General features: G+C 57.0%; 2 protein-coding genes across 4 annotated transcripts in view; one reads left to right on the top strand and one right to left on the bottom strand.

Annotated features, from left to right (window-relative positions):
• SYDE1 (synapse defective Rho GTPase activating protein 1) overlaps positions 1-25,427 on the top strand; it is a 102,582-nt gene that overhangs the window by 58,571 nt on the left and 18,584 nt on the right. The gene's annotated exons all lie outside the window — the stretch shown is intronic.
• Positions 1-25,427, bottom strand: part of NOTCH3 (notch receptor 3) — a 31,697-nt gene that overhangs the window by 3,726 nt on the left and 2,544 nt on the right. The window contains exons 2-31 of one of the 3 annotated variants that reach the window (XM_036089160.2): positions 25,181-25,259; positions 21,719-21,861; positions 21,301-21,639; positions 21,086-21,208; positions 20,767-21,000; positions 19,988-20,143; positions 19,712-19,897; positions 18,924-19,037; positions 18,396-18,509; positions 17,609-17,842; positions 17,378-17,488; positions 16,705-16,897; positions 16,477-16,628; positions 16,132-16,245; positions 15,507-15,662; positions 14,361-14,586; positions 13,741-13,942; positions 13,437-13,590; positions 12,832-13,016; positions 12,127-12,259; positions 11,783-12,040; positions 11,582-11,700; positions 10,653-11,218; positions 9,560-9,892; positions 7,856-8,010; positions 7,532-7,754; positions 6,430-6,514; positions 4,070-4,232; positions 2,663-2,967; positions 2,257-2,404 (exon numbers count right to left, since the gene is read on the bottom strand). In XM_036089160.2, coding sequence (XP_035945053.1) covers positions 2,257-2,404; positions 2,663-2,967; positions 4,070-4,232; positions 6,430-6,514; positions 7,532-7,754; positions 7,856-8,010; positions 9,560-9,892; positions 10,653-11,218; positions 11,582-11,700; positions 11,783-12,040; positions 12,127-12,259; positions 12,832-13,016; positions 13,437-13,590; positions 13,741-13,942; positions 14,361-14,586; positions 15,507-15,662; positions 16,132-16,245; positions 16,477-16,628; positions 16,705-16,897; positions 17,378-17,488; positions 17,609-17,842; positions 18,396-18,509; positions 18,924-19,037; positions 19,712-19,897; positions 19,988-20,143; positions 20,767-21,000; positions 21,086-21,208; positions 21,301-21,639; positions 21,719-21,861; positions 25,181-25,259 — 5,703 coding nt within the window. The remainder of the gene's footprint in view (positions 1-2,256; positions 2,405-2,662; positions 2,968-4,069; positions 4,233-6,429; positions 6,515-7,531; positions 7,755-7,855; positions 8,011-9,559; positions 9,893-10,652; positions 11,219-11,581; positions 11,701-11,782; positions 12,041-12,126; positions 12,260-12,831; positions 13,017-13,436; positions 13,591-13,740; positions 13,943-14,360; positions 14,587-15,506; positions 15,663-16,131; positions 16,246-16,476; positions 16,629-16,704; positions 16,898-17,377; positions 17,489-17,608; positions 17,843-18,395; positions 18,510-18,923; positions 19,038-19,711; positions 19,898-19,987; positions 20,144-20,766; positions 21,001-21,085; positions 21,209-21,300; positions 21,640-21,718; positions 21,862-25,180; positions 25,260-25,427) is intronic. The other 2 variants (XM_036089161.2, XM_078054334.1) reach the window with 2 other exon arrangements.

Genomic DNA, 25,427 nt, shown 5'->3' with positions numbered 1-25,427 from the left:
TCATAACTCAATAATAAAAAGACAAAAACCCACTATGTTAACTATACTGGAATTAAAATTTTTTTTTAAATAAAATAAAAAAGACCCAAAAAATGACAAAAACCCAATTTAAAAATGGGCAAAGGATCAGAATAGACATTTCTCCAAAGAAGATCTACAAATGGCCAATAAGCACAGGGAAACACACTCAATATCACTAGCCATCAGGGAAATAAAAATCAAAACCACAATGAGATACCAATTCACACCCACTAGGAAGGCTAGCACAAACGACAGACAATAACATCTGTTTGGGAGGATGTGAAGAAACTGGAACAACTGGAACCCTCATGCACTGCTGGCAGGGACATCAAACAGGGGCAGGAGTTATGGAAAACAGTCGGGCCACTCCTCACAAGGTTCAACACAGAGTGATCACATGACCATACGATACAACCCAGACCCAGCAATTCTGCTCCTGGATGTTTACCCAAGAGAAATGAAAACCACACGTCTACACCAAAACTTGTACACGAATGTTCATAGCAGCAATAGCCAAAAAGTAGAAACTCCCCTAATGTCCAGCAATGGATAAACTGATAAACAAAATGTATATCCATACAACGGAATATTATTTGATGATTAAAAAATTACAAATTAAAAGTACTGGTCCCGGGCGCCTGGGTGGCTCAGTTGGTTAAGCGACTGCCTTCGGCTCAGGTCATGATCCCAGGGTCCTGGGATCGAGTCCCACATCGGGCTCCCGGCTCAGCGGGTAGCCTGCTTCTCCCTCTGACCCTCTCCTCTCTCATGCTGTTTCTCTCTCGCTCGCTCTCTAATAAATAAATAAATAAAATCTTAAAAAAAAAAAAATACTGGTCCCTGCTACCGCACTTTGTAAACCTTAAAAACAATATGCTGAGCGAAAGAAGCCAGTCAAAAAAGACCACATATTATTTGATTCCACTTAGAGGAAATATTCAAAGTAGGCAAATCCATCGAGAGAGAAAGTATGTTCGTTAGTGGTTGCCCAGGGCTAGGAACACAAGATTGGAGGGGGTCAGCTAACGGTGAGAGCTTGTTTTCCAGGTGATGAAAATGTTATAAAATGTATTATGAGGATAGTGGCACAACTATGTGATTATACTAAAAGCCACTGGATGTTATACTTTCAATGGCTGAATTGTATGGTATGTGAATTATACCTAAATAAAGCCTTAAAAAAAAAAAAGGCAGGCAAAAGAAAGGTTAAAAAATTAAATGAGGGCGCCTGGGTGGCTCAGTCGGTTAAGCGTCTGCCTTCGGCTCAGGTCATGATCCTGGGGTCCTGGGATCGAGGCCCCGTGTGGGTTCCCTGCTCAGCAAGGAGTCTGCTTCTCCCTCTGCCTCTGCCCCTACCCCCAACGCTCTCTCGCTCTCTCTCTCTCAAATAAATAAATAAAATCTTAAAAAAAAAAAAACTAAATGAAATAAGACATTTGGCTCTTCATTCACCCTAGCCACATTTCAAGGGCTCCAAAACCACCACACTGGACAGCAGAGACCAAGAATATTTCCATCTTCACAGGAAGTTCTATTGGACAGCGGTCTCCAGAGCCACAGTTCTCAACCGGGGTGATCCCCTCACCCAGGGGCATTTGCCAATGTCTGAAGACATTTTGGGTTGTCACAACTAGGGAGTGGGGTGCTGCTAGCATCTAGCGGGTCAAGGCCAGGGATGCCGGCTTAATATCCTACATTGCAAGGACAGCCCTCCGCGCAAAGAATCATCCAACCCAAAGTGTAAATGGTGTAGAGGTTGAGAACACCTGCTTCAAAGGATGTTTATGAGCATCTGAGTGTGTCTACAGCTATGTGAGGGGCTGTGGTCATGAGGGCAGGTTATGAATCTGCACCAGCGGGGACCTGGGCCGGCAAGCCGTCTCCACAGAGGTAGTTACATCACGTGGGGATTTGGCCAATGTGCAAACGTAGTATGCCAGCTGTCCAGCAGAGGGCAGCAGAGTAAGTTCTTCTGACAAAGCAGATGGAAATGAAGTGTCTTGGGGAAGGCCACCTTTTTCTAAGTCACTGAGGTGTCATATGGGCTAGGGGATGCCATAAAAAAAGAAAAAAAAAGCATGTGAGTTTAAGTCCATGTCGAAGCCCTATTATATGTGCATGAGTTTCAGTGATCGGGTCTCAAGATAATTCACATAATTCACATACCATACAAGACAGTCGGGGCCCAGGTGATACCCTCTCAGCCTCCACCCACTGCTACTCCCCACAGCTTACCAAGCTCATCCACAGCATTGACATCAGCATGGCTGGCAATGAGCTCTTCCACCATGCCCTCCACCGCCAGGCGGGCGGCCAGGATTAGTGCCGTAGAGCCATCCGCCATGCGGGCATCCAGGTCTGTGGAGCGGTTCCGGATGAGAATCTAGAAGAGAAAGCATGCAGAAGGGAGGGTCATGGCAGAAACAGAGGGACCAGGAGCATCTGAAAGTCCTCTGAGTTCCCCAACCCCCCCATCCCCTAGACTCCATGAAGTTCGGGAAGCAGCTACCTGCCAGCCACCATATATCACCACTTAACAAATGAGAAAAACAAAGCTCTATTTTGCAGGACCAGGGCTCAAACCCAGGTCTGCCTGATGCCTGTGCAAGCTCCAAAGTCCAAAGGGGCAGGTGCATTTCACCTGGAACACGCCCTGGGCATCCGCGGTGACAGCAGTGTGCAAAGGAGTGCGCCCTGAGTGGTCCTGGGCATTGGTGTCTGCCCCAGCATCCAGCAACCGCTTGGCTGCATCAGCGCGGGCGTAGCGGGCAGCCAGGTGCAGGGCTGTCTCGCCTGTGCGGTCAGTCCGTGCCCCAAGCTGGGCTCCCTGGCAGATCAAGTCTGAGATGATGCTGGCTGACGTGTCTTCTGCCTCATCCTCCTCAGTGGGCATTGGCTCCAGGGCCCCCCCACAGAAGGAGGCCAGCATCAGTGGAGTGAAGCCATCTGCGGGGACCAGGAGTATGTCACAAGGGAGGTGGGCACAGGGGCCTTTCCAGGGACTACTACTGAGGGCACTGCATTAGGAGGAAGTGGGACACATGGGAACACAAGAGGGAATGGCGTGCGCGTGCACACACACACACACAAACACACATACACACACCTGTGTCAGGTACCCCAGAAACCAACCCAGGATGAGGATTCACAGGCAGCCCTTCCGTGATTTGTCACAGTAGAGGATCCAGGAGGGAGGGAGGGAGGAGCAAGCATTCAGCCTCAGGCAAATTCCCAGGCGGTTACTTCAGCCTGATCCTGAAGGGGGACTCTAGAGGCTGAACTGTACCTCAAGCTGTAATCCGGCTCCAGGCAAAGGAGCTGTGCCTTTCACACGCCCCCACCCACTGGTTAAGAGCCACCCCAGGGACAGAAAATCCCAGGCACCTCAGACCCTGGTAGCCTGAGGAATTTCAAAAGAGAGCCATAGATGCAGGCCATTTGGAACAAAAGCAAAATGAGCTGGGGGAGGACTACCTTGAAATGTGGCGAAGACGGATCCAAGAGGATCCAAATAATGTGATCTGCTACCCTCCACATGAGCATTTGCCCCTGTTTCCCTTAGGGAGCCACGTGCACCCCATTCCCCATCTTCAAGCCCTGGGTAGCGCTAAACCCAGTCCCTGGCTCGAGGGGAGGTCTTAGCCCCGCCCCCTGCAGTCAATCTGCATATTCCAGCCCCCAGGGCGCACTGATTAGTTGAGGGATGGGCATGTGACTGCAGCCCGTCCAATCAGAAGTCATCTGGGACGTCTGCTGGTGCCCCTGCTGGTCTGGCCTGTGGCTACCGTGCCCCCAGGAGAAAGCCTCCCCCGGCTGGAGCCACGAGGCCGTGAGTCCTGGACCCAAATATCCAAGATGCTTCCAGTTACCCGAGCCAGTAAACTAGTTTGAGTTGGGCTATCATCACAACCCAGAGTCCTGATTAACACACACCCCCACAGACGGATGCTGGACACACCCTACTCTCCCCAGAACCCAGACCCTGATGCAACTTTTCAGAAGTAGGATGGGGAAGGGGCATCCTTGGCGGGGAGGCCCCATGGCTGACCTGGGCCTCGCACATTGACATCCATGCCATCAGCATCCACATCGCCCTGCGGGGGTGTCAGCGCCATGGCTGGTGCCACACGGATGTCTGCGGCAACCAGGTGGTGTTGGGTCCACTGGCGGCAATCCACAGCATCCTCAGCCCCCACACAGGGCTCCTCTACCTGGAGGCACAAGGACCAGGGCTCTCACAAAGAGTTGGGAGAGAGACAGTCAGAGGGACAGTCTGGGCGCCCTCACAGGTTCCTCTCATGGAGGTGCGCATTCACAGCCCCAAGAAACCCTGAATATCCTGCTTCTCTTATACATACAGAAACGGGAAATTGACATACGGGAGGTCACAAAACTCGTAAAAGGAAGAACTGGGATTCTACTCTGGGTTGGAAGTGGGGAGGGCTAGGAACCCAAGGAGGTGATCAAGGAAGAGACACAGAGCATAGCACCTGTCAGCACACACCTGTCTATCCACTAGACATAACACACCGCAAGTGAAGAGAACAATCCCATGACAACTATATCAAGGAGAACAAAATACTTAGAATTAAATTTAACAGGAGAAATGCAAAACTTGTATTCTGGAAACTATATATCACACTGGTAAAAGAAATGTGGGGGTGGGGGGGTGATCCTTTATGGATCAATTTTAATCTGAGAAAAGGGTGATTGGGTGGGAGGGAAAGAGAGAAGCAGGGAGACACTCTGGATACCTTGTGGGGCTCCTACCCAGTACCACGAACATGAACATGAGGTATCAGGTCAGAACAGTCATACACAAACGTATCGATTTACCTTCATAAGCATAGCACCTGGGCCCCTGGTGGGGGCTTGATAAATTTCAGGCTCAGGGTCCAAAAGGCATAATGATGTTATGAAAACAGGACAGAGTATTCTTAACTAGCCTGCCAGGACATTTAAGAGCCTTCAGGCACCAAACACAGCCTGATCAAGCCAGACCTGAGCTTAAGGACCCAGGTAGAGAGTTTAATTTCATGGAAGGGGAGAGCCAGGTGATGGACAGCTGTCCCATCCTCCCTCACCCTTTCTGGTTAGCTGTCCATCAGCTGGCAAATCACACTAGAGCTCTGAGCTTCTCATTAGCAAAATCAGGATAATGCTGTCATTCTGCAATCCAAAAATGCCATCAAAAACATATTGCACTATCTACTTAATACCCACTTTGGGATGAGAAAGAAAAAGAAAAGCCTGAGGTGAACAGATTTCTTCAGGTGTCAACTGTAATAGATGTCTCCATTTCACAAACATTAAAATCTAGGCAGGGGGTGCCCCGGTGGCTCAGTCAGTTAAGCATCAGACTCTTGGTTTTGGCTCAGGTCACGATCTCAGGGCGGTGAGATTGAGCCTCAGATCGGGCTCCGTGCTTAGCACAGTCTGCTTGGATTCTCTCTCCCTCTTCCTCTGCCCCTCCCCTGCTTGTGCGTGCACTCTCGCTCACTGGCGCTCTCTCTCTCCCTCTCTCTCTCTCTCATAAATAAAGGGGAGAGGCAGGCTGAGAACTGCCTCTAGGCAGGGAGAGGCAGCTGAGAACTGAGGTGTATATTAATAGCTGCTTTATAGGGTCCTCATAAAGATGAAATAAGATGCTCAGGTGTATATTCAAGACATTCAGCAAGTAGAAAGAAATGCTGGCAGGAACCTGTTACAGACAGAACAGTGCTTCCCCAAAAGTCATATGTTGAAGCCCCAACCTCCAACATGATTGTATTTGGACATAGGACTTTAAGGAGGTAATTAAGCTGAAACAAGGGCATAAGGGTGGGGCCCTAATGCAATAGGACTGACATCCTTGTAAGAAAAGGCAGAAACACCAGGGCTCTCCCCCTCCAGGCACACGGAGGAATGCCGTGTGAGGACACATGGAGAAGGCAGCTGTCTGCAAGGCCAGAAGAGAGCCCTAACCAAGAACCAACCCTGCCAGCACCCTGATCTTGGACTTCCAGCCCGCAGAACTGTGAGAAAATAGGGATCTGTTGTTTAAGCCCCACAGTCTGTGGTATTTCATAATGGCAGCCCAAGCTGACTAAGACAGAGCCCATGGGTGTGGCCCCAGCAGAGGACATGGTGTTTAAAACCAGCTAGGAGCACTTTCAGCCCGGGCACATTGGACAAAGTTGGACCCAGCAGAGAGAAAGCAGAGTCGCTGTCTGGGCCAGGGGCTCCCCTCAAGGAAGACCCCCACCCTGGCCTGGGAGCAGGGGCCTGGTTAGAGAGGGGCAGGATGGGGCGGATGCCATGACTGTTCCCCAGAGCCGAGGAGAGCAGAGATTTCCCCTGACTCTCCCCCTGTCAATTGGGGCCTCCACCCAGGACCCTGAGGGCAGGGGTCAGAGAAAGGGGCACAACCTTCAGTCGCTTAGCCTCTGGGCACTCCGTGTCCATCCAGTCTGTGGCCACCTCCCCCATCAGACTCTCGCTCTTGGCCATGTTCCTGTGGGGACAGTGGGAAGGGGGCAGGGGAAAGGAGACAATGGATATGTGCAACCTGATAGGAGGATTTGGGGTGGGGTCAGAGAAGAGCTCCCAGAGGCCAGGTCTGGGTCTGGGGTTGGGTTCTGGGGTCCTGGGTCAGTAGGCACAAGAGACAGGGTCAAGATACAGGGTCCAAAGAGGGGATGCAGGATGAAGTCAAGGTCACAGTGGGGGGTAGTCAGAGGTTATGATGGGTGGCAGCCAGGGTCTTAAGGTAGAATTGGGGAAGGGACAGGAGTGGGGTCAGGGGTCAGAACAGTGGGCTATGGGATAGGTGAGGGTGACAGGCATGTAGCAGGGATTATAGAAGATGACATGAGGATGCAGTTGTCCTCACCACAGGTGAGAGATGCAGCCAGGATCAAGGAGGCTGTATTGAGGAGTAAGGAGGTCATGGGGTCACAGGAGAGGGGTAAATTCAGGGGTTAGGTAGGGTGGGGTTGGGGGTCTTGAGGGACACATCAGGGAGTTGGAGGCAAGGCCCAGGGCCAAGGCCAGGATCGAGGATCATGGAGAATGAACACTGAATTGGGAGTGGAAAGAGGGTCAGAATGGGGTCAAAGGTCAGAGTGAGTTAGAGGTGGTACTGGGGGGTCACAGAGGATAGGGCCAGGGGTCAGTGAGGCGTTGAGGTGCAAACAGGGATCATGAGGCCAGCAGTCATGTGGGAACAAATTTGAGTATTAGGGTGAAGTCAGAGAGGCCAGGATCAGGGCAGGGTCACGGTGGGGTCAGAGTAGGATTTGAGTCAAGGGAACTGAGATACAGGAAATGGGGTGAGGGAGGTCATGAGTCGGGGTGATCCCCAGGGATCATGGAGTCAGTCAGTGGTCAAGGGGATGAGCACAGGGGTCTGGGCCGGAGTCTGAAGTTAGGGTCTGCTTGGGATGAGAGGTCAGAATCAGGTCAAAGTGGGCTCAAGGGCTCCCGAGAACCCCCCCCACACACAGGCATGGGGAGTGGGCAGGGTCCTTACTTCATGCCCAGAGCGTCTTGGCCCACGGGCTCCCGCCGGCCCTTGTGGCCGGCAGCCACATCCTTGTGGAGCGCGAAGCCCTCGGGGAACCAGAGGGTGCTGTGCTCACGCTTGCGCCGGGCCACCATGACACCCAGGACGAGGATGACCAGCAGGAAGACGGCGCTGGCGGCCAGCAGGGGAAGCAACGGCACGCTTGGCTCTGGCAGCTCCAGCGGCTCCCCTGTGGGCGGGAAGCAGGGGGCGGGGCTTCAGCCACAGGCCAGGGCCCGCCCCCCGCGGAGCCCCGGCTCCACCCCCGCCACCCACCGGGCCGGGCCTCACCCCGCACGGCGCGCAGCGGGTACGGGAAGTCAAGGCGCTCCACGGCCGACAGCGCTCCCAGGTAGTCGGCCGCGCTCTGCGCATCGGGGAAGCAGTGGTCATTCTCGGGCGACTGCAGGCACAGCCGGTTGTCAATCTCCAGCATCACCACAGAGCTGCAGGGACACGAGGGAAGGACAGGCAGGTTCCATGGGGCACCTGCTGTAAGCCAGGCACGGAGCCCCATCCCAGGGGCTCAGAGGAGTCCTCTCCTCTCACCATGTTGCCAGGGCCCACCTGCCCCCAGTCTGGCATCCAACCCACCACACCCCGAAACCAGTCTTGCTGTGGCCACCAGCGTCCCCTTGGCCATGAATCCAGTGGGCGTTGTTTTCATGTCAGCACCTCTAGTGGATGCTGTTGGCGCACACCCAGGTCTGCAGCTTCTAACAGCTGACAGCCGCCTCTTCTCCAGAAAACTGACCTCAGCAAAGTGGGGACCTCTTCACTTGGGAGGTGACACCCCTTAGGGCAGCCCTCAGCCCATGACTGGCGGGTACAGGGTATACAAAGTGGCCCTTCTGTCTCAAGGGGGGACTGACTCTGGGGTGCTATTCACACTCTAGAGCTCCCTGAGGGACCACACTGAGGCCAGACTGAGACCCCTTCCTGCCCCATCCTGCGTCCCTCATCCCCTCTCTCCTGAGAGCACCCCTTCCATGCGGCACATACATCTGAATCCCCATCTCAGACTCTCCAAACTCCCTCTTGCCTTGAGATCCCTAGTGCCGCACGGCCCAGTTCTCCTCCTATCTCTCTGGCTACTCCTTCTCCTCTTTTTTGAGCTGATTTCCCTCAACCAATCCTTAGGTCTCAATGTCCCCAGATCATTCTTCTGTCTCCACTTCTCTGAGTCCCTCCCATGGCTTCAACACCCTTTTATCTTTCTTGTCCATGTCTTCAGCCTCTGGCTGTCTCCTGGGGGGGAGGCTCCACGATACCCCCAGACTCCTCAGATTCTGCAAGCCTGAATGTGACCCCTGTTTAACATCCTGTGTCCTTATCTTGATGAGACACGCTCCCCCCCCCCCCGGCCCCACCGCCCCCAGATACCCTATCCCCACACCCAGGGAACATCCAGGGACTGGTAGGTCAGCCACCCGACTCCATCCACTCCTCCCTTCCAGCTGTCCCTGTCAGAGCCCCTGTCCTCCATCTCTAGAATCCAGCCCTCCTCTGTCAGGGGCCCCCTCCCTGCTCAGAGGCCACACCTCCCTTCTGGCCTCTCTCCCAGGCCACCACCAGGAAAATTCTGTTTTCCATTTCTAAAAAAACCACAAAAAACAAAAAACAAAAGCAAAAACTACACATGCCCTTAACCACTCTGCTCCCCAGAGGACCCTTGCCGGTACCCGGAGGCACTTCTGGTTGTCACATCTTGGGGGGGGGGTGCGTGGAGGGGGCTGCTACCCGCACGTAGTGGGTGGAGGCCAAGCATGCTGCTGCTGAGCATCCTGGAGCACACAAGACAACCCCCTACAGCAAAGAATGACCCAGCCCCAAATGACAGAGGTGCCGAAGGTGGGACGTGCTGGTCACATCGCCAGGAAGGCTCCCCAAGATGTTAAGGGAAGTGAAACACACAAGACCTGATGAGCAGGGACCCTCCCCTCCCAGATCAGCACCCCAAGGAACCTCATGGCTCCTCCAGGGTGGAGCACTCACCCGATCACCTCGGGGGCCAGCTCCCGCCGGTTCCGGGATTCGGAGCCAGGACCGGGCCGGTGGTAAGGGAAGACCATGGCCTGGCCGTGTTCGTCCAGGCGGAAGCGCAGCGAGGTGCGCAGGATGCCGCTGAGCCGCTGCAGGAAGTCGGCGCTGGAGCGCAGCAGCTCCTCGGGCGGCAGCAGCACGGTGAGCACCAGCACGCCGCGGGCCAGCAGGGCCGGCACCTCGCCCGCACAGTCCAGCCCGTCCCAGCCGCACTCCTCCGTGTTGCAGCCCTGGTCGCAGCGGCCATCGGCAAAGTGGTCCGCACAGTACTTCTCGTACACTGGGCTGAGGGAGGGGAGGAGTGGGGTTAGGGTCATCCAACACCCCTGCACACACACCGGAGAGCACCCAGACTCCGGAGACACAAGGGGGACAGACGGTGAGAGCACAGAGAGCTAGAAGGCATCCAACAGGTGTCAGGCCTTCTGCAAATCCGGCCGTTCCTTCAGGAACTAGTCATAAATAAATATTGACAGATGCCCGCTGTCTGTTGGATGCTGCTGTAGGCCTCCAGGATATGGCTCAGACACAAATCCTTGCCCAGGAAGAGGAGGCATTCCAGTGGGCAGAGACAGACATTAAAAGAGATGAATGAGCAGCAGAATACACAGCATTTCAATTACACATCAGTCAAAGCTAAATATAAACACACACATACACACACGGTGCTACATGGAATTAAATGCTAAGGAGAAAAATAAAGCAGGGGAAGTACTGGGGGAGGCCAGGGAGGAGCTCACTGAGAAGGTCATGTCGTGTGTGGACGGAGGGACAGACAGCAGTGGCACATGGGTGGGCAGATGAGCCGCAGAGACAGACAAACAGCACTCAGCCAGGCAGACAGGGTACACGAAGAAACCGAGGGGGCCAATGAGTGGACATCCAACAGAAAGTCTAAGGGTGGACTGACAGGCCAGTGAAGGGGCGGATAGAGGGGCGGGGCCCACGGATGGGCAGGTGTGGCACACGGACGGAGAAGACGCAGACCGAGGCGAGCGGTCGGACGGACCGGTCAAAGGGACGACAGACAGACGGAGGGGCTCACTTGCAGGCGCGCTCGCGGCCGCCCGCGCGGCAATCGAAGTTGTCATAGAGGCAGGCGGGCGAGCTGCAGGCGGGGTCACAGCGACTGTTGTTGAAGAGGCGCCAGCACTGCAGCGCCGCGCACTGCCGCCAGGGGTCGCCCACGCTCAGCGAGCAGTCGCCGCCGTCCCAGCCGCAGCCCGGGCTGTTGCACTCGCGGTCACAGCGCTTGTCCCCGCTCTTGGCCTCGCAGGCTGCGCTCGGGCACAGAGGCTCTTCCGGGGCCTCGGGCGCCGCCGCGGGCGCCTCACAGCGCGCTCCGGCCCAGCCCGGCGCGCACGCGCAGCGGAAGAAGGGGGCGAGCGGCGCGGGGCGGCAGGAGCCACCGTGGAGGCACGGGGAGGCCACGCAGCTGGCGTTGGCGGCCCCCGGCGGCGACCCCCGCACGCCCCGGCAGGCGGGCCCCGACAGCCCGGGGGGACAGGCGCAGCGCGGCCCACGGACTGTCTGCTGGCACGGGACGCCCGCCGGACACTGCAGCTCCCGGCAGGAGCGCGCCACCCGCTCGCAACGCGGGCCCCAGAACGGCTGGAGATGGGATCCGGTTGGGGAAAGAGAGGGGAGGGAGGGATTTGGAAGGGAGGAGAAGAGAGAGGGGAGGATAGGGGGTCAAGGCTTGAGAAGGTTGAGCCTCCAATCTCCCCGGTCCCGCCCAACCTCTCCCTTGCCCACTGGAGGCCCCACCTTGCAGAAAAGCCCCGCCTTCCCCAGGAGGCCAGGTCTCCAAACCCCAGTGCCTCCCCGCCCCCAAAGACACACACACTCTCTCTCTCCAGGTATTTTCAGTATTTCTCAGGAACCCCCTTCCCTTCCACCTCTTCTCCCCTAAAGCCACGCCCTCCAGCGAGGCCATGCTCGCACTCCTCCCCCAGAGACACCGATGTGACCTACCGGAATGCAGTGACAGGTAAATGTCAGCACACCCCCAGGGCCTGGGCTGGGACGGCACTGGCCTCCGTGCTGGCACGGCTGGGACTCGCAGGGAGACAGGACAGTCTGACAGCGGGGACCTAGACAAGCAGGAGCTAGCGGATCAGCCACAGCGTAGGCACACAGGCAGGGTCCCAGGGCAGCCGCCTCTCCCATGCTTACCTGTGAAGCCTGCTCGGCAAATGCAGCGGAAGCCCCCACCTGGGTCCTGCAGACAATCCCGAGTGTGTGCATCATGGCAGGCACCCGGGTGACACTCATTGATGTCCGCCTCACAGCGCAAGCCAGTGTACCCGGGGGGGCAGGTGCAGCGGAAGCCACCCACCAGGTCCACGCAGGTACCATTGTGCAGGCACCGGGGGCCCTGGTCCAGGGGTGGGCCTGGGCCACAGTCGTCCTCATTAATCTCACAGAGCACGCCTTGGGGAAGGGAGGATGGGGGAGCAGTCAGGAGGGGATGGAGACCCAGCCTCCCACCCTGTGCCCCAACCCTGGCCCTGGCATACCCAGTGTTCCTGGGGGGCAGGAGCAGAGATAGCGGGCCACAAGGTCAATGCAGAAGCCACCGTGCTGGCAGGGCTGGGAGGCACACTCGTCTACATCATCCTCACAGTTGTCCCCTGTGTAGCCAGCTGGACACTGCAGTGATGTGAGACAGGGACCTCTAAGCCCAGAGGGACACCGATACTCCCCATGAAGACACAGAGATCACAGGACAAAAGGACATACAGTCTCATCCAACACACAGAGGACTGCCCTGTGTGCAGAAACACACACACACAAGTACAAGGAAACACACCCACTCACAGAGGACACCCAGACACAGAGGGCTGGAGACACAGCCAGTGCAAAGGGACACACACATACAAATGCACAGGAGAACCATCCAGAGGCCCAGATGTTCCCCGTGCACATACAACCAGAGATGCACTCGGACACCAGCACGTGCATTCATACCCCAAAGACGGGGCGCACAAAGGAATAGATACATCCAGGAAACAACCAAAGACAGAGGCACACCCAGACACACAGAAAGTCCCTCAGATCAACCAAGAAATACACCCACAAGATTATACCCAGAGACACAAAAGCAAAAACCCAGACATGCCTAGAGAGACACACCCACACCAGGTCACAGACACACGGAAATGTGTGTGCAGACACACCCAGCATGACGAGCTCCCCTCTCCCCGACTCTGGGTGCCCCTTACCTCACACACATAACCCCCCACGTAGCCTCGGCAGGTGCCCCCATGTTGGCAGGGCTGGGCCAAGCAGGGGTCCACCTCCTGCTCACAGTGGCTGCCCGTGCGGCCCTCTGGGCACACGCAGTAGTGGGAATTGTCCTTATCCACACACCGCCCACCTGTCTGACACAGCTCTTCCAGCCGTACCCCTGCGCAGAGGAGAGCCGGATCAGGCACGGGTTTACCCCTCCCTGCCTGCATCGCTCACAGCATCACCGAACATCCACATGGCCATCAGTCACCAGGGTCTCACGCACACCCCATCGGGTTGTCATACAGCCACCCCCCAACCTGGCACGGGCTCAGTCACCGACACGTACCCACACCTCTGCGGCGCGCACTGGCTCGGTCACGCACGGCATCAGCGCCATCATCCCGCTACCTCGTGGTGACCGAGGCATACACCATCCTGGTCCTGACCAGCTGTGCCACGTTACACATCCACCAACACTCAGCCACACACCCCATCCCGCCCGTACGCTCTGTCATAGCCTTACTGTATTTACATTAGCAAGATGTGCACACACCCCCTCCGGAGCCCCACACCCCGCCTCTGTGCTCCCCCTCACCGAGCTGGGCTGCGGCCTCCCTGCAGGGCACACTCCGGATGTCACAGAGGCGGCCGCTCCACCCCGGAGGGCAAAGGCAGTAGAAGGTGGCCCCGGTCGGGGCGCAGCGACCCCCGTTCTGACAGGGCGCGCGGCTGCACCAGTCTACCAGCGTCTGGAGGGCAAGTTGTCAGCGTCAGCACTCGAGGACCCCCGAGGAGCCGCACCCCAGCTTCTCCAGGGTCTCGGGCAGGCCCCAACCCCAGAACAGCCCTCCAAATTCCTCCTCGGGGGGGGGGGGGGGGGCCCCGGTGACCCCGCCCACCTGACACTGCGTGCCAGTGAAGCCCTCCGGGCAGGTGCAGCGGAAGCCAGGGTGGGCAGCAGTGCAGACGCCCCCGTGCAGACAGGGCCGAGAGAGGCAGGGGTCGGCCTCGTGCTGGCAGTGTGCGCCCGTGTAGCCGGGGCGGCACTGGCAGCTGAACGAGCTCACGCCGTCCACGCAGGTGCCGCCATGGAAGCAGGAGCTGGAGGGGGAGGGAGGGAGGGGTCAGGCTCCGCCCCCATGCAGGCCCCGCCTTCCTGGCCCCTCCCCCCGTGGAGAGGGCACTCTTCTCTGACCCCTACCTGCCACAAGAAGCCGCAGCCCCAGCAGAGGTCCCGCCCCTTCCTCTCCCTTAGCCCCAACTTACCAAGTACTTCAGACCTAAGGTGGGAGACACGTGGAGGCCCTGCCCTGGCCTGGCCTCACTCCCTTAGGGACCAGCATCTCTAAGGTGACCTCCAAACAGATGCCCTGACCCTTCCCGGACACTGCTCCATCACGAATCAGAGCTGTGAGGTGGGTGCCACGCCGAGAACCCCCTTCCTGTCCCCACCCCTTCTCATGTTCCACACCCCATCCGATGCCAGGGTCCCTGAGCTCCCGGTAGAGGCCCCACACACCTGGGGCTGCAGTCCGGTAGGTCCTGCTCACAGTGGAAACCTCCATAACCAGGTGGGCAGGTGCAGGTAAAGGAGGCCACGTGGTCGGTGCAGGTGCCCGGGCCACAGGGGCTGCTCAGACACTCGTCCACATCTCGGGCACAACGGGGACCAGCGAAGCCAGGGAGGCAGGAGCACGAAAAGGAGCCCACGCCATCCTGACAGGAGCCACCATTCAGGCAGGGGTCTAAGGTCCAAAGGGAGAAGGCCTGGTCATACCGCTCACCCCCCATCAGCCCAACCTGACCCAACCATGCCTTTCATAGCAGGGAATCAGGAGGAAACCAGGCTTAACTGGGAGGGGCACGTTTGATCAGAGGGATCAAATTCTGTCCCCTCTGTGGCCTCATCTCCTCCCTTATCTGGAAACCTCACCTATGTGCAAGGAGAAGGGAGATAGGGGAGCCAAAAGGTCCCTTTGAGCTGCCAAGCACATGCTGCTATTGTGTCTATTTAATTGCTGGGCATAGCACAGAAGGCCTCCTCCAGACCTATGCCCGCCAGTATGGTGGCCATTGGCCATGTGTGGCTACTAAGCCCTTGACATGTGGCTGGCCCAAATTGGGATGTGCTATAAGTGTAAAATAAACCCTCGATTTCTGATTTTGAAGATTTAGTATGAAAAAAAATGAATGTAAAATATCTCAATAATTTTATATTGATTACATGTCAAAATAACATTTTTATATATTAGTTTAAATAGAAAAAATTATTAAATTTAATATCTTTTTTTTTTTTTTTTTTACTTTTTCAATGTGGCTACTAGAAAAATTTTAAGTATATATGTGGCTTGCATTACTGGTCTATTAGTGCTCCGGGAGGACTCACTGGGGGCCTATTATGTCATACTTGACACATAATGTTAACTTGCTTGTTGCCAGAGGCAGTCTACGGGCTTCAGACAGACCTGTGCTCCAATCCCACCTCATCTCTCTTGCTTCATGACCTTGGGCAAGTCACCTAACCTCTTTGGGGCCTCGGTTTTCAAGAATAAAACGGGAAAAGTTAAGAGAAGTATGAAGATGAAAGCTCAGTTCTGGGCACACAGTATGGGCTTGAGGAACACGTTCTCTAGAGCAGCACCCCCGGGGGCTCCCCTGAACTCACTGGGGTCACAGTCATCGATGTCCTGATCACAGGAAGGGCCACTATACCCCCTATGGCAGGTACAGCTGAAACTCCCCTCCAGGTTGGTGCAGGTACCGTGGGAGCCACAGGGTGAGGGGCCAGCACATTCATCCACATCCTGCTGGCATCGTGGGCCTGGGGATGGGGAGCAAGGTAACATCTAGGGTTAGAGGGTGCAGGGTAGGGCCTGAGAGTACCTGGCACTCAGGAAGAACCTGAGGTGGGTGAGAAGGCTGAGGTGGGTGAATACAAGATATGCGGTCATTTGCCTCTGGGTGTTTTGCACATGCGGTTCCCAAACTGCCTTCCCCTTATTTAAGTGGGTAGTGAATGCATTCTGATGAGGTCTGCCCCTCCGGGAAGCTGTCCCCAAACCCTCCGCCTGAGTCCTAGCTTCCCCACCACCATATCCGTTCGTCTTCTCCAGAACTGACCACACAGGCTGCAGGTGTCCGTGTCCAGCTCGGTCCCTTCCTAAAAAGAAGCCCCCTCAAAAGACAGAGCCAAGGGTACGTTTCCCTCTGGGTCCCCAGCACCACCCAGTATGCAGCGGGGTGCAGAGGAGGTGAAGGAGAGGAGGAGGAGGAAGGAGCAAGTGGTGTACCTTGCCAGCCGGGGGGGCAGGAGCAGACAGGCAGCTGGCCCGGGGCAGACTCACAGTGGCCCCCGTGCTCACAGGGGTTCGGGGCACAGGGGGATGGCAGCTCACACTGACGGCCTGTGGTGGGCAGGCAGAGTGAGACAGTCTTGACAGATTCCTTGTCCCCATCTCCCTCCAGGGTCCCCACCTTGATACCCACCTCCAAAGCTCCTGGGGCGGGGCGGGGGGGGGGGGCGGAGGGAAAGGAAAAAAAAAGGCAAATGTAGAGGAGGGAGAGTGGAGCAGAAAGGAAATGAGCAGGAAGAAGTGGGGAGGGAGAGCCTGGGGTGGGAACGTGGGGACACACACCCTGGACACCAGGGGGACAGGTACAGTGGAAGCCCATTCCATCACTGGTGCAGGTGCCACCAGACCGGCAGGGCTGGGATTCACAGGCATCTCGAGCAAGGCTCTGGCTGCATCGGGGACCACTCCAGCCAGGCTCACACACACAGCGGAACCTGGAGGGGAAGGCAGTCAGGGAATGCCCGTGGGCAGGGAGGCAGCAGGGGGTCAGGGGCTGGGGAGAAGCCTCACCCTCCGGGTGCATCGTGGCAGACACCATGACTGCAAGGTTCTTGGGCACAGGGATGGCTCGGGGGGAGGCAGAGTGGGGGCAGGGAGCCAGGAGGGCAGAGGCAGTGGAAGCCATTTTCCCCATCCATACAGGAACCTCCATCACCGCACGGACTGGACGCACACTCGTTGATCTCCACGTTGCAAAGGGGCCCTGGAGAGCACGAAGGCAACTTCACCCCAGGACAAGGGCAATGGTGCCAACAGGGAAAGGCAACCTTGCCGAATTTAGCACGGCCCTTGAGCAAGAACAACCTCATTTCATAACACATCAGCTCTTGTACAAATTAAGACAGCCACCTCCTCAACCCAGAGCTACCTTGCCCCAGATCATACTCGTCCCCAAACTTACATGAAGTCACCTTCATTTTCACCAAGGATTACTTTGGCCCCCTGCAGAAACACCCCCATCCCTGAGACTGGACACCCTCGTGTGTGTTCCAAGATAACCTTGAGCTGATATGGGGACAACCTCAGGCCAGTGGGAGAGAGCACAACCGCAGGGCTAAGTGTGGACAATCTCATTGGACAAGCGAATGCAAAGAGAGGGGCAAACTCAGCCAAGAATAGGGTGATTTCACCCTCACCCTCTCACCCAATAAAGACCCTCTCCCCATGGCAGCCACTTGCCCACCTGTGAAGCCAGGCTGGCAGACACAGTCATAGCGGTTGATGCCATCCCGGCAGACTCCAAAGGTGCAGGGGTTGCTGGCACAGTCATCAATGTTCACCTCGCAGTTCACTCCTGGGGAGGGGGAACACCGCAGGGGAAGCCACCAGTGAGCCCCACCAGGAGCACCATTCCCAAGCCCTCTGTGCCCTTCCAGATGTACTGTTTCTGCCCCAGCCCAGCCTCCAGCCCCACCTGTGGTGCCAGGAGGGCAGCGGCAGAGATATTTGTCCACCAAGTCTAGACATTTGCCCCCGTGGCGGCAGGGCTGGCTGCGGCACTCGTCCACCTGGCTCTCACAGCGCGTGCCTGTGTATCCCGGGGCGCAGGCGCACGAGAAGCTGGCAATGCCGTCCACACAGCGCCCATGGTGGCACGGGTCCGGGGAGCAGTCATCCACGTTGCGCTCACACAGCGTGCCCTCGAAGCCTGGAGGACCGAAGGGTCAGGCTCCACCCACGTGCCAAGGTCCTGCCCACAGCCGTGGCCTCAGCCCAATCCTGGCCCAGCTCTACCTCAGGCCCCGCCCATCTAGCCAGCAGGAGGTGGGCTCAATTCAGGCCCCGCCCCCTAACTCCATCCAGCCACAAGCTCCAGGACTCGCCCCTGGCCAAGACACTTCCACAGATAAATCCCATCCCCAACCGTAACCCCGCCTCCAATCCTTACATTATCAGCCCTGTTCCGCCTCACTCTCCACTCTGGACTGGAAATGGGGACACATGGGAAGTGCCTGGAGATAGAGGGATTTGGACACGCCCCCTCTACCAAGGTGCACCCCCTCTGCCAGGCCCACTGGCCCCACCCCTAGTCTTACCACTGCTTACATCCATCATTGGCTCCCTCCCATGGCTCTGTCATTGGCTCTACTCGTGCCTTGCTGCAGCCCCGCCCCCAAATTTTCCCCAAGGCTGTTATTTGCCTTCCCCCTCCCTTGCCCCGCCTCCAGACTCTTGCTGGCCTGTCACTGGCCCTCTCTCACCCTCTGCACAGCGGCATTCGTAGCCATCGGGCTGGTCCACGCACTTGGCTCCATTCCGGCAGGGTGTGCTTGCGCACTCATCCACATCCAGCTGACACATGGCCCCACTGAAGCCTTAGGGTGGGGAGTGGGATGGGCAGAGGCCCGGATAGGGTCAGAGAAGTCACCCCCTGCCAGCCCTGCCTTGTTTGGGTGGGATGAGTGGGATGATCATTTACTTAGTTTTTTGTATGTGTGTTTTTTTGTCTGTTTGTGTTTTAAATAGGCTCCATGCCCAGCGTGGAGCCCAACGCAGGGCTTGAAATCACAACCCTGAGATCAAGACCTGAGCTGAGATCAAGAATCAGATGCTTAACCAACTGAGCCACCCAGGCGCCCCGACTTAGTTTTAAATTAATTTCAATGTCTTTCATAGTATGTGGTTTCTGTTATGACAGTTATCCACTAGCATGGTCTTATAGGCTCCCCTAGAGCCTTTGCCTCTGCAGGGACCTGTCTTTTTCAGGCTCCCTGGCCCAGCGTCCTCACCTGAGGGGCAGGTGCAGCTGAAGCCGTTGACTCTGTCCTTGCAGACCCCACCATTGACACACGGGCTGCTTTGACACTCATCCATGTCCACCTCACAATAGGTGCCTGTAAAGCCTAGGGAGTGAGGGAGGAGGATTAGAGCAGTGGGGCTTAGCCTCTTCTATAAAGGGAGAGCAAATGGGAAGGTACTCCCTTTCCCACCCATAGACAGCTCCCCTGAGCCTTGCTTGGCCTTGCCCCCCACCCACCAGCCCAATCCCAGATTCAGCTTTTGGCCTCATGAGTGGCCTCATCCTCACCCCGCTGTGGATCCAACTGGTCCAAGGCTTATGTGATTCCATATGGGCCTTGCCTTCAGACCACCCTCTTCCCTCTGTAGTCCTCACACTCTACCAGGTCCTCAGCTACCAGCCCCAGGGCCCACTATAACCTTGGGCCCAGCCTCAATCCCACCCCAGCGTTAGGGAAAGATGGTCTGCAGGCTCCACCTTGACCCACTGCAGCTCCTGGTCCCACCCTCATATCATCTCCCGCCCCCCAGTGGGTCCTAAGGCACAGACTCCACTCTCAGCCCATCTGAGGTTCTACAGACTCCATCTGACCATGGCCCCAGCCTCGCACAGATTCCGCTATGGCCCAGCCTCCACCTCGTCTCAGGGTCCCGTTCCAGACACAGTTTCACCCAGAAGGGAGGTGGGGGTGTGTGGCCTGCAGGCTTCCCTTGCCTCGCCCCCAGCTTCGGCTCCGCCCCAGCCTCGCCCACCGCCCCGGCCACACCCACCACGCACCGGCCATGCAGATGCAGGTGAACTGGCCTATGCGGTCGAGGCACGTGGCCTGGTTGCGGCAGGGCCCGGATAGGCACTCGTTGACGTCGGTCTCGCAGCGCGGGCCAGTGTAGCCACGGCCGCACTGGCACAGGAACGAGCCCTGTGTGTTCACGCACCGGCCCAGGTGCTCACATGGGTTGGCACCTGCAGGAGTGGGCATCGCCAGTGTGAGTGTGGGTGGCTAAGGACCTGCCTCTCCCCTCCCTCCCAACTCTCGGACCGCACCCCTCTCACCAATGGAGCACTCATCCACATCCTGGTCACATGCCCCGCCGGTGAAGCCTGGTGGACAGGTGCAGATGGCCCGGCCATTCACGGGGTTCGTGTCGCAGATAGCATCCTCGTGACAGGGGTTGCTGACGCAGGCGTCATCCAGATGACACAGAAGCCCTGAAAAGGGGTAGGCAGAGTCCAAGGGCGGACCCTCCAGCTCTGCCCAAATGTCCCACATGCCCCACATATCGTTTTGTGTTTTGTCTTTATTAACCTGCAGTGTATTTAGTAGCTATCTTCCCCAACAATTTATGATGAAAATTTTCAAACGTACTGCAAAGTTGATTCATACGCCCACCACCTAGATTCAACTCTTGTTAAGCTTTACCTATTTTTTATTTTTCTGAACCATTTGTAAATGAGTTGGGAACATCCACATATTGTTTTAAAATCTGTAGACTCCTTTTCTGATTATAGACCCTCAAGCCTTTGCTTCTGCAATATCCTCTGCCTGACATGCCCTGCCCTCCATAGCCAAGTCCCCCTCCCAAACACTTTCCCTGACCTCTGCCACTTGCAGAGGTCCCGTCTCCTTCTCAGTCACAGGATAGCTCTCTGTTCCCATGGCTACTGCCCTGGACTGTGGGCCAGCCTCTGCTTAGGCCCCTCCCAGGCTCACCCTGCACCCCAAACCTGGCCTCCAGCATAATCATTCTAACACTCGAGTCAGACCCCACCCCTCCCCCCACTGCAGAACCATCGACGGCGCCCTGCTGCCTATAAGGAAAACAGCCACTCACCAGTCTTGCCCATGGGACAGGCACAGTAGAACGAGGCCACACGGTCATGGCAGGTGGCCCCATGGAAGCACACAGCCGTGGCGCAGTCATCGATATTCTGACTGCAGCTCTCGCCTGTCCAGCCATTGACACACACACAGCTGTGGCCACCCAGAGTGTTGAAGCAGGTGCCCCCATTGTGGCAAGCGTTGGGCTGCAGCTGACATTCGTCCACGTCTTCCGTGCAGAATTGGCCTGTGGCACACAGACGCACCAGTCCACACCCGCTGCTTGCCCACCCAGGGCCTGCCACCTGGCTGTCGCCAGCCCTGCTGCTCACCTGTCCATTCAGGAGGGCACTGGCAGTTGTAGGTGTTGACGCCATCCACACATGTCCCCCCATTTAGACATCGGTGTCCTGGACAGTCGTCCACATTCACTTCACAGTTCTGGCCCTCGAACCCTAGCATGGGAGGGGGATGCAAAGATGGTCACTGCCAGGCTGGCCAGCGGTCCCTGCACTCCTGCCACCTCCCCAGGGCACAGCTCCCTCACCAGGAAGGCAGGCGCAGTCATAGGTGAGATCGCCACTCTGTCTACATGTGCCCCCGTTACGGCACGGCGAGGGGGCGCAGGGCACCGCAGCGTTCTCACACAGTGGCCCCGTGTAGCCAGCTGGGCACTGGCAGCGGAAGGAACCGGGCGTGTTGAGGCAGGTGCCACCATGGCGGCAGGGCCCTCCCACCCGGCACTCATCCACATCGCTTCGGCAGCTGCGGCCCTGGTAGCCAGGTGGGCAGGAGCAGATGTAGCGGCCATCGGGCCCCACCGAGCAGCGGGCACCATGGGTACAGGGACTGCTGAGGCAGGGGTCCGGCAGGGAGCAGTCGGGACCTAGAGGGACCAGGAGAGGGTGAGCTTGGGCTGTTCACACCCTTGCCTGTCTTGGGTTCCCCTCCAGATCGTCCCTTACCTCGGAAGCCCCGGGGGCAGCGGCAGGAGAACCGGGCGGTGCCTGCCACCACGGAGCTCTGGCAGACGCCGCGGCCAGCACAGGGGCCCGAATGGCAGGGGTCTTCCAGCTGGCACCGCTCGCCCACCCATCCTGGTGGGCACCTGTGGGCAGAGATATCTTAGTACAGGGCAGTACTAGGGTGGTACCGGGCAGGTGCATCCCAGACACACATGTGACAGGCAAGAAACACACAAGCAAACAGCCCAAGAAACAGGCACACACGCTCATTCGTGCAACCAATATTCACTGAGTACCTACTATGTTTTTAGCAATAGGAATACAGTCGCAAATACATTAAAAGTCATCCCCACCCTCTTTATGCTCACAGCCAAGTTGGGCAAAGAGAAGATACACTAATAATGAATTATATAACATGCCAGCATGGGGCGGTAAGGGCCATGAAGAGTTCAGTGGGTTTTGAGTGATGGCCCCAGAAAAGAAATGCCCATGTCCCAGAACCTGTGATTCTGACCTTATTTGGAAAAAGAGTCTTTGCGGATGTAACTAAGTGACAGATAGCAAGATGAGATCATCCTGAATTTTCCAAATGGGCCCCTAAATCCATTGGCAGAGGGAGATTTGGGAGAAAGAGGAGAAGGCCATGTGGAAGACAGAAGCAGACCCTGGAGTGCTGCCCCCACAAGGCAAGGAGTGCCTGGAGCTGCCAGGAGGTGGAAGAGGCCAGGAAGGACGCTCCTGGAAAGCCACTGGAGACAGCATGGCTGCCAACACCTGGATTTCAGACTTCTGGCCCCCAGAACTGTGAGAATAAATTTCTGTTGTTGTAAACCACCCAGTTTTTGGTGGTTTGTTATGGTAGCCAGGAAACTGGGACACAGGATGAGGGAGATGAGTAAGGAAGAAAGGCAAACAGGATATTTTCAGACTGAAGAAGGTGAGGGAGGGGGCCGTGGGGCTGTGTGAGGAAGAGCCTTCCAGGCAGAGGGAATTAGCAAATGCAAAGTCTCAGACTCCAGAAGACAACCACTCAGGCACACACAGACAGACAGACTCAGAAACATACACAGATAACACAGCGGGACAGCCAATTCGACATACTGGCCTGGCGAACATTCAGACCCAAATCCACAGCGCAGTTCACAGATGGGTAGCTCTCATGTGGACAGACAGGGTAACTCTCACAAATCCTCCACTCCTTTCCTGGAGGCACATACAACACTTCCTGCCACCGGGAGGAGGAGGTGGAGAGTCCTTCGGCCTGCAGACCCTTCCCCAAACCCACCAAGGCAACCTTGAGTAGGAGGGAAATAAGGCGGTTGGCCTTGAGACTGGAAACCTCCAGAGGGACACTGGCGGGGTGGGAGGGAAGGGTTTGGACTGGCAAGAGGGTCCAAGGCCCCGCCCCCGACGCTGCCCACCCCTCGCGCAGTTCCTCCCTCTGGCTCGCCCCAGCTGCTTGGGGCTAACCTCAGGCAGCTGACTCAGTCCCTAGCGTCACCCACAAAATCCCCCCACCCCGGCCCCCAGCGAAACAGGCCAGGACACGGAAGGGCAGGGGTGCCAACGGTGTTAAGAAAGGAAGGCCAGGCTCCCAGTCCCCTCCCCAAAGACCCGCTGGGCGAGGACGTCCGTCACGACTGCGCGCCGAGAGGGGGCGCGCTGCGCCGGGCGCCGGGGACTGCGGGTCCCACCGCCAGGCAGGGCGCGGCCGCGCGGCCCCCTCCCGACGCCCCGGGCGGGTTCCCACGCTCTGCGCCCCGCTCCCCTGCCGACCGGTCGGGCCGGTTCCAGCCTCCGCCCGCGCCCCGCCTCACAGCCAGGGCTTCGGGGGAAACCGACGGGGGGAGAGCACACTTGGTTGGGGGTCAGCGGGAGGGGAGGGGCTGCGGCGAGGACTAGGAGACAGAGACGACGGCTTGGGAGGCTACTTTGAGGAAGAGGCTAAGGGGGATCCGAGGAGGGGTGACATACTGGGGCGTTCCTGAAAAGACACGAGTATTTAGAACCTTGAAGGCGATTGGGGGGCCCGTGGGGAGTGGTTCCCACGGCCCAGCTCTGGGAACAGCCCGCTCCACTCCGGGGAATCCGGGCTCCGGGCAGCCGCGCGCGCTGGTGATTCACCTGTTGAGGGGCGGGGCAGCCGTGGCAGCATTCACCTGTCGGCTGTATTCCAGGTGCAGAGCTCCACTGCGCAGGCGCCCGGCCCCGCGGCTCCGCCTCGCAGGTGAGTGGCTCCAGATAAAGTCACACTTTCCCCCACCCCGCACCATCGCAGACTCCCAACCCGAGGAGCCCGCTCGGCCAGGCTAAGCCCCCACCTGGGTAAGCCCAAGTGGGGCTCCAGTCAAAGTGCGTGTGTAACTTCAAAGGGGCTCTCCGGGATCAAAATTCACCCCAGACCCGCCCAGCATGGCACACATGTAGTTGAATAAATGAATACATTAATGAATCAATCAATGGCTACTATTACTAATGACGATATTATAAAAGGAACCAAGCATTTCCCCAAAACCTTGAGACGTTCCCCTTTATGGCATATATTTCCTGTGCCCCTACCATTATTAATCATCATCATCATCATCATCATCATCATCCCTATTTATGGAGCACTTACTATACGCTGAGCACTATGCTGAGTTCATCATATGAAGTGTCTCTTAATCTTTACAATCAACCCCATAAAGGAGGAACTATGATTGCCCCATTTTCCAGTTGCAAAAACTGAGGTTCAGAGAGCTCAAAGCACTTGCTCAAGGTATCCCAGAGCCCAGAATTCAAATTGAGTTCTGTCTCCCTCTGCTCAGTTCTTTCCCAGCCTCCACTCAGCAACTCCAACCCTCTGCCTTTCCCTGTGTTATCCAACAACTGAATTCTTGAACCCCTTCATGGTCACAAGCCAGGGAGAAGCACCTCTATTTCACAGATGCAATGAGATCCAGAGAGAAGTGACTAACCCAAGGTCAGAGAGCAAGAAAGTGACAGAGCAGGGCTGTATTACAGGTCCCCTGTACCCCCACCACTAAATGTTGAGACACAGGAGGATGCAATTGGTGTACCCATTACTGCCAAGCCATTGGTCCCTGAAGATCTGTAGATTGAATAATAACTGCCTCCATCAGATGCTTTACACGTGACCTCAGGCAGCCAAGAACTCTGTGAAGTGGGGGTTAGTGTGCCTGTTTTCCAGACCAGGACACCAAAAGCTTAAAGGGTTTAGGTCCCAGGCAGTCAGCAACACAATGTGGGATCTGAACCCAGGCCAGACAAATTGCAGAGCCCCTGCTCTTAACCTTCCACAGTTCTTAAACCTGCTCGATTCCAGGGGGGAAACAAGAGGTTACCCAAGCCATACACATGTAGGAAGTGGTAAAGGCATCCATGGTGGACACAGAGGCAACGGGAGAAGACAGACAACCTCCCCACACAGGACCCACTGATGGCTCAGAGCCAGGCACTCACAGGCAGGCAGCCTCCCGGGAGGGCAGCTGGGTGCAGCGACCTCCATTCATACACGGGCTCCCGTCCAGGCAAGGGGGTGCTGTGTAGGGACAAAGGAAAGCGGGGGGTCAACCAGGCACCCAGGAACCCTAGCTCAGAGTGACAGAGCCCATCCTTCCCTCCCCCAGGCAACAGCTGCAATGGGCTGGGGGTGTCTCTGTGGGTGCATGGAGCCCCTGCATCCACAGTTCCCACGGCCCCCCACCCC

Source organism: Halichoerus grypus, chromosome 1 (assembly GCF_964656455.1).
Source record: "Halichoerus grypus chromosome 1, mHalGry1.hap1.1, whole genome shotgun sequence".
In the NCBI taxonomy this organism is placed as follows: domain Eukaryota; kingdom Metazoa; phylum Chordata; class Mammalia; order Carnivora; family Phocidae; genus Halichoerus; species Halichoerus grypus.
The sequence above is the reverse complement of the archived record's forward strand: the minus strand, read 5'-3'. Positions and strand labels throughout refer to the sequence as shown.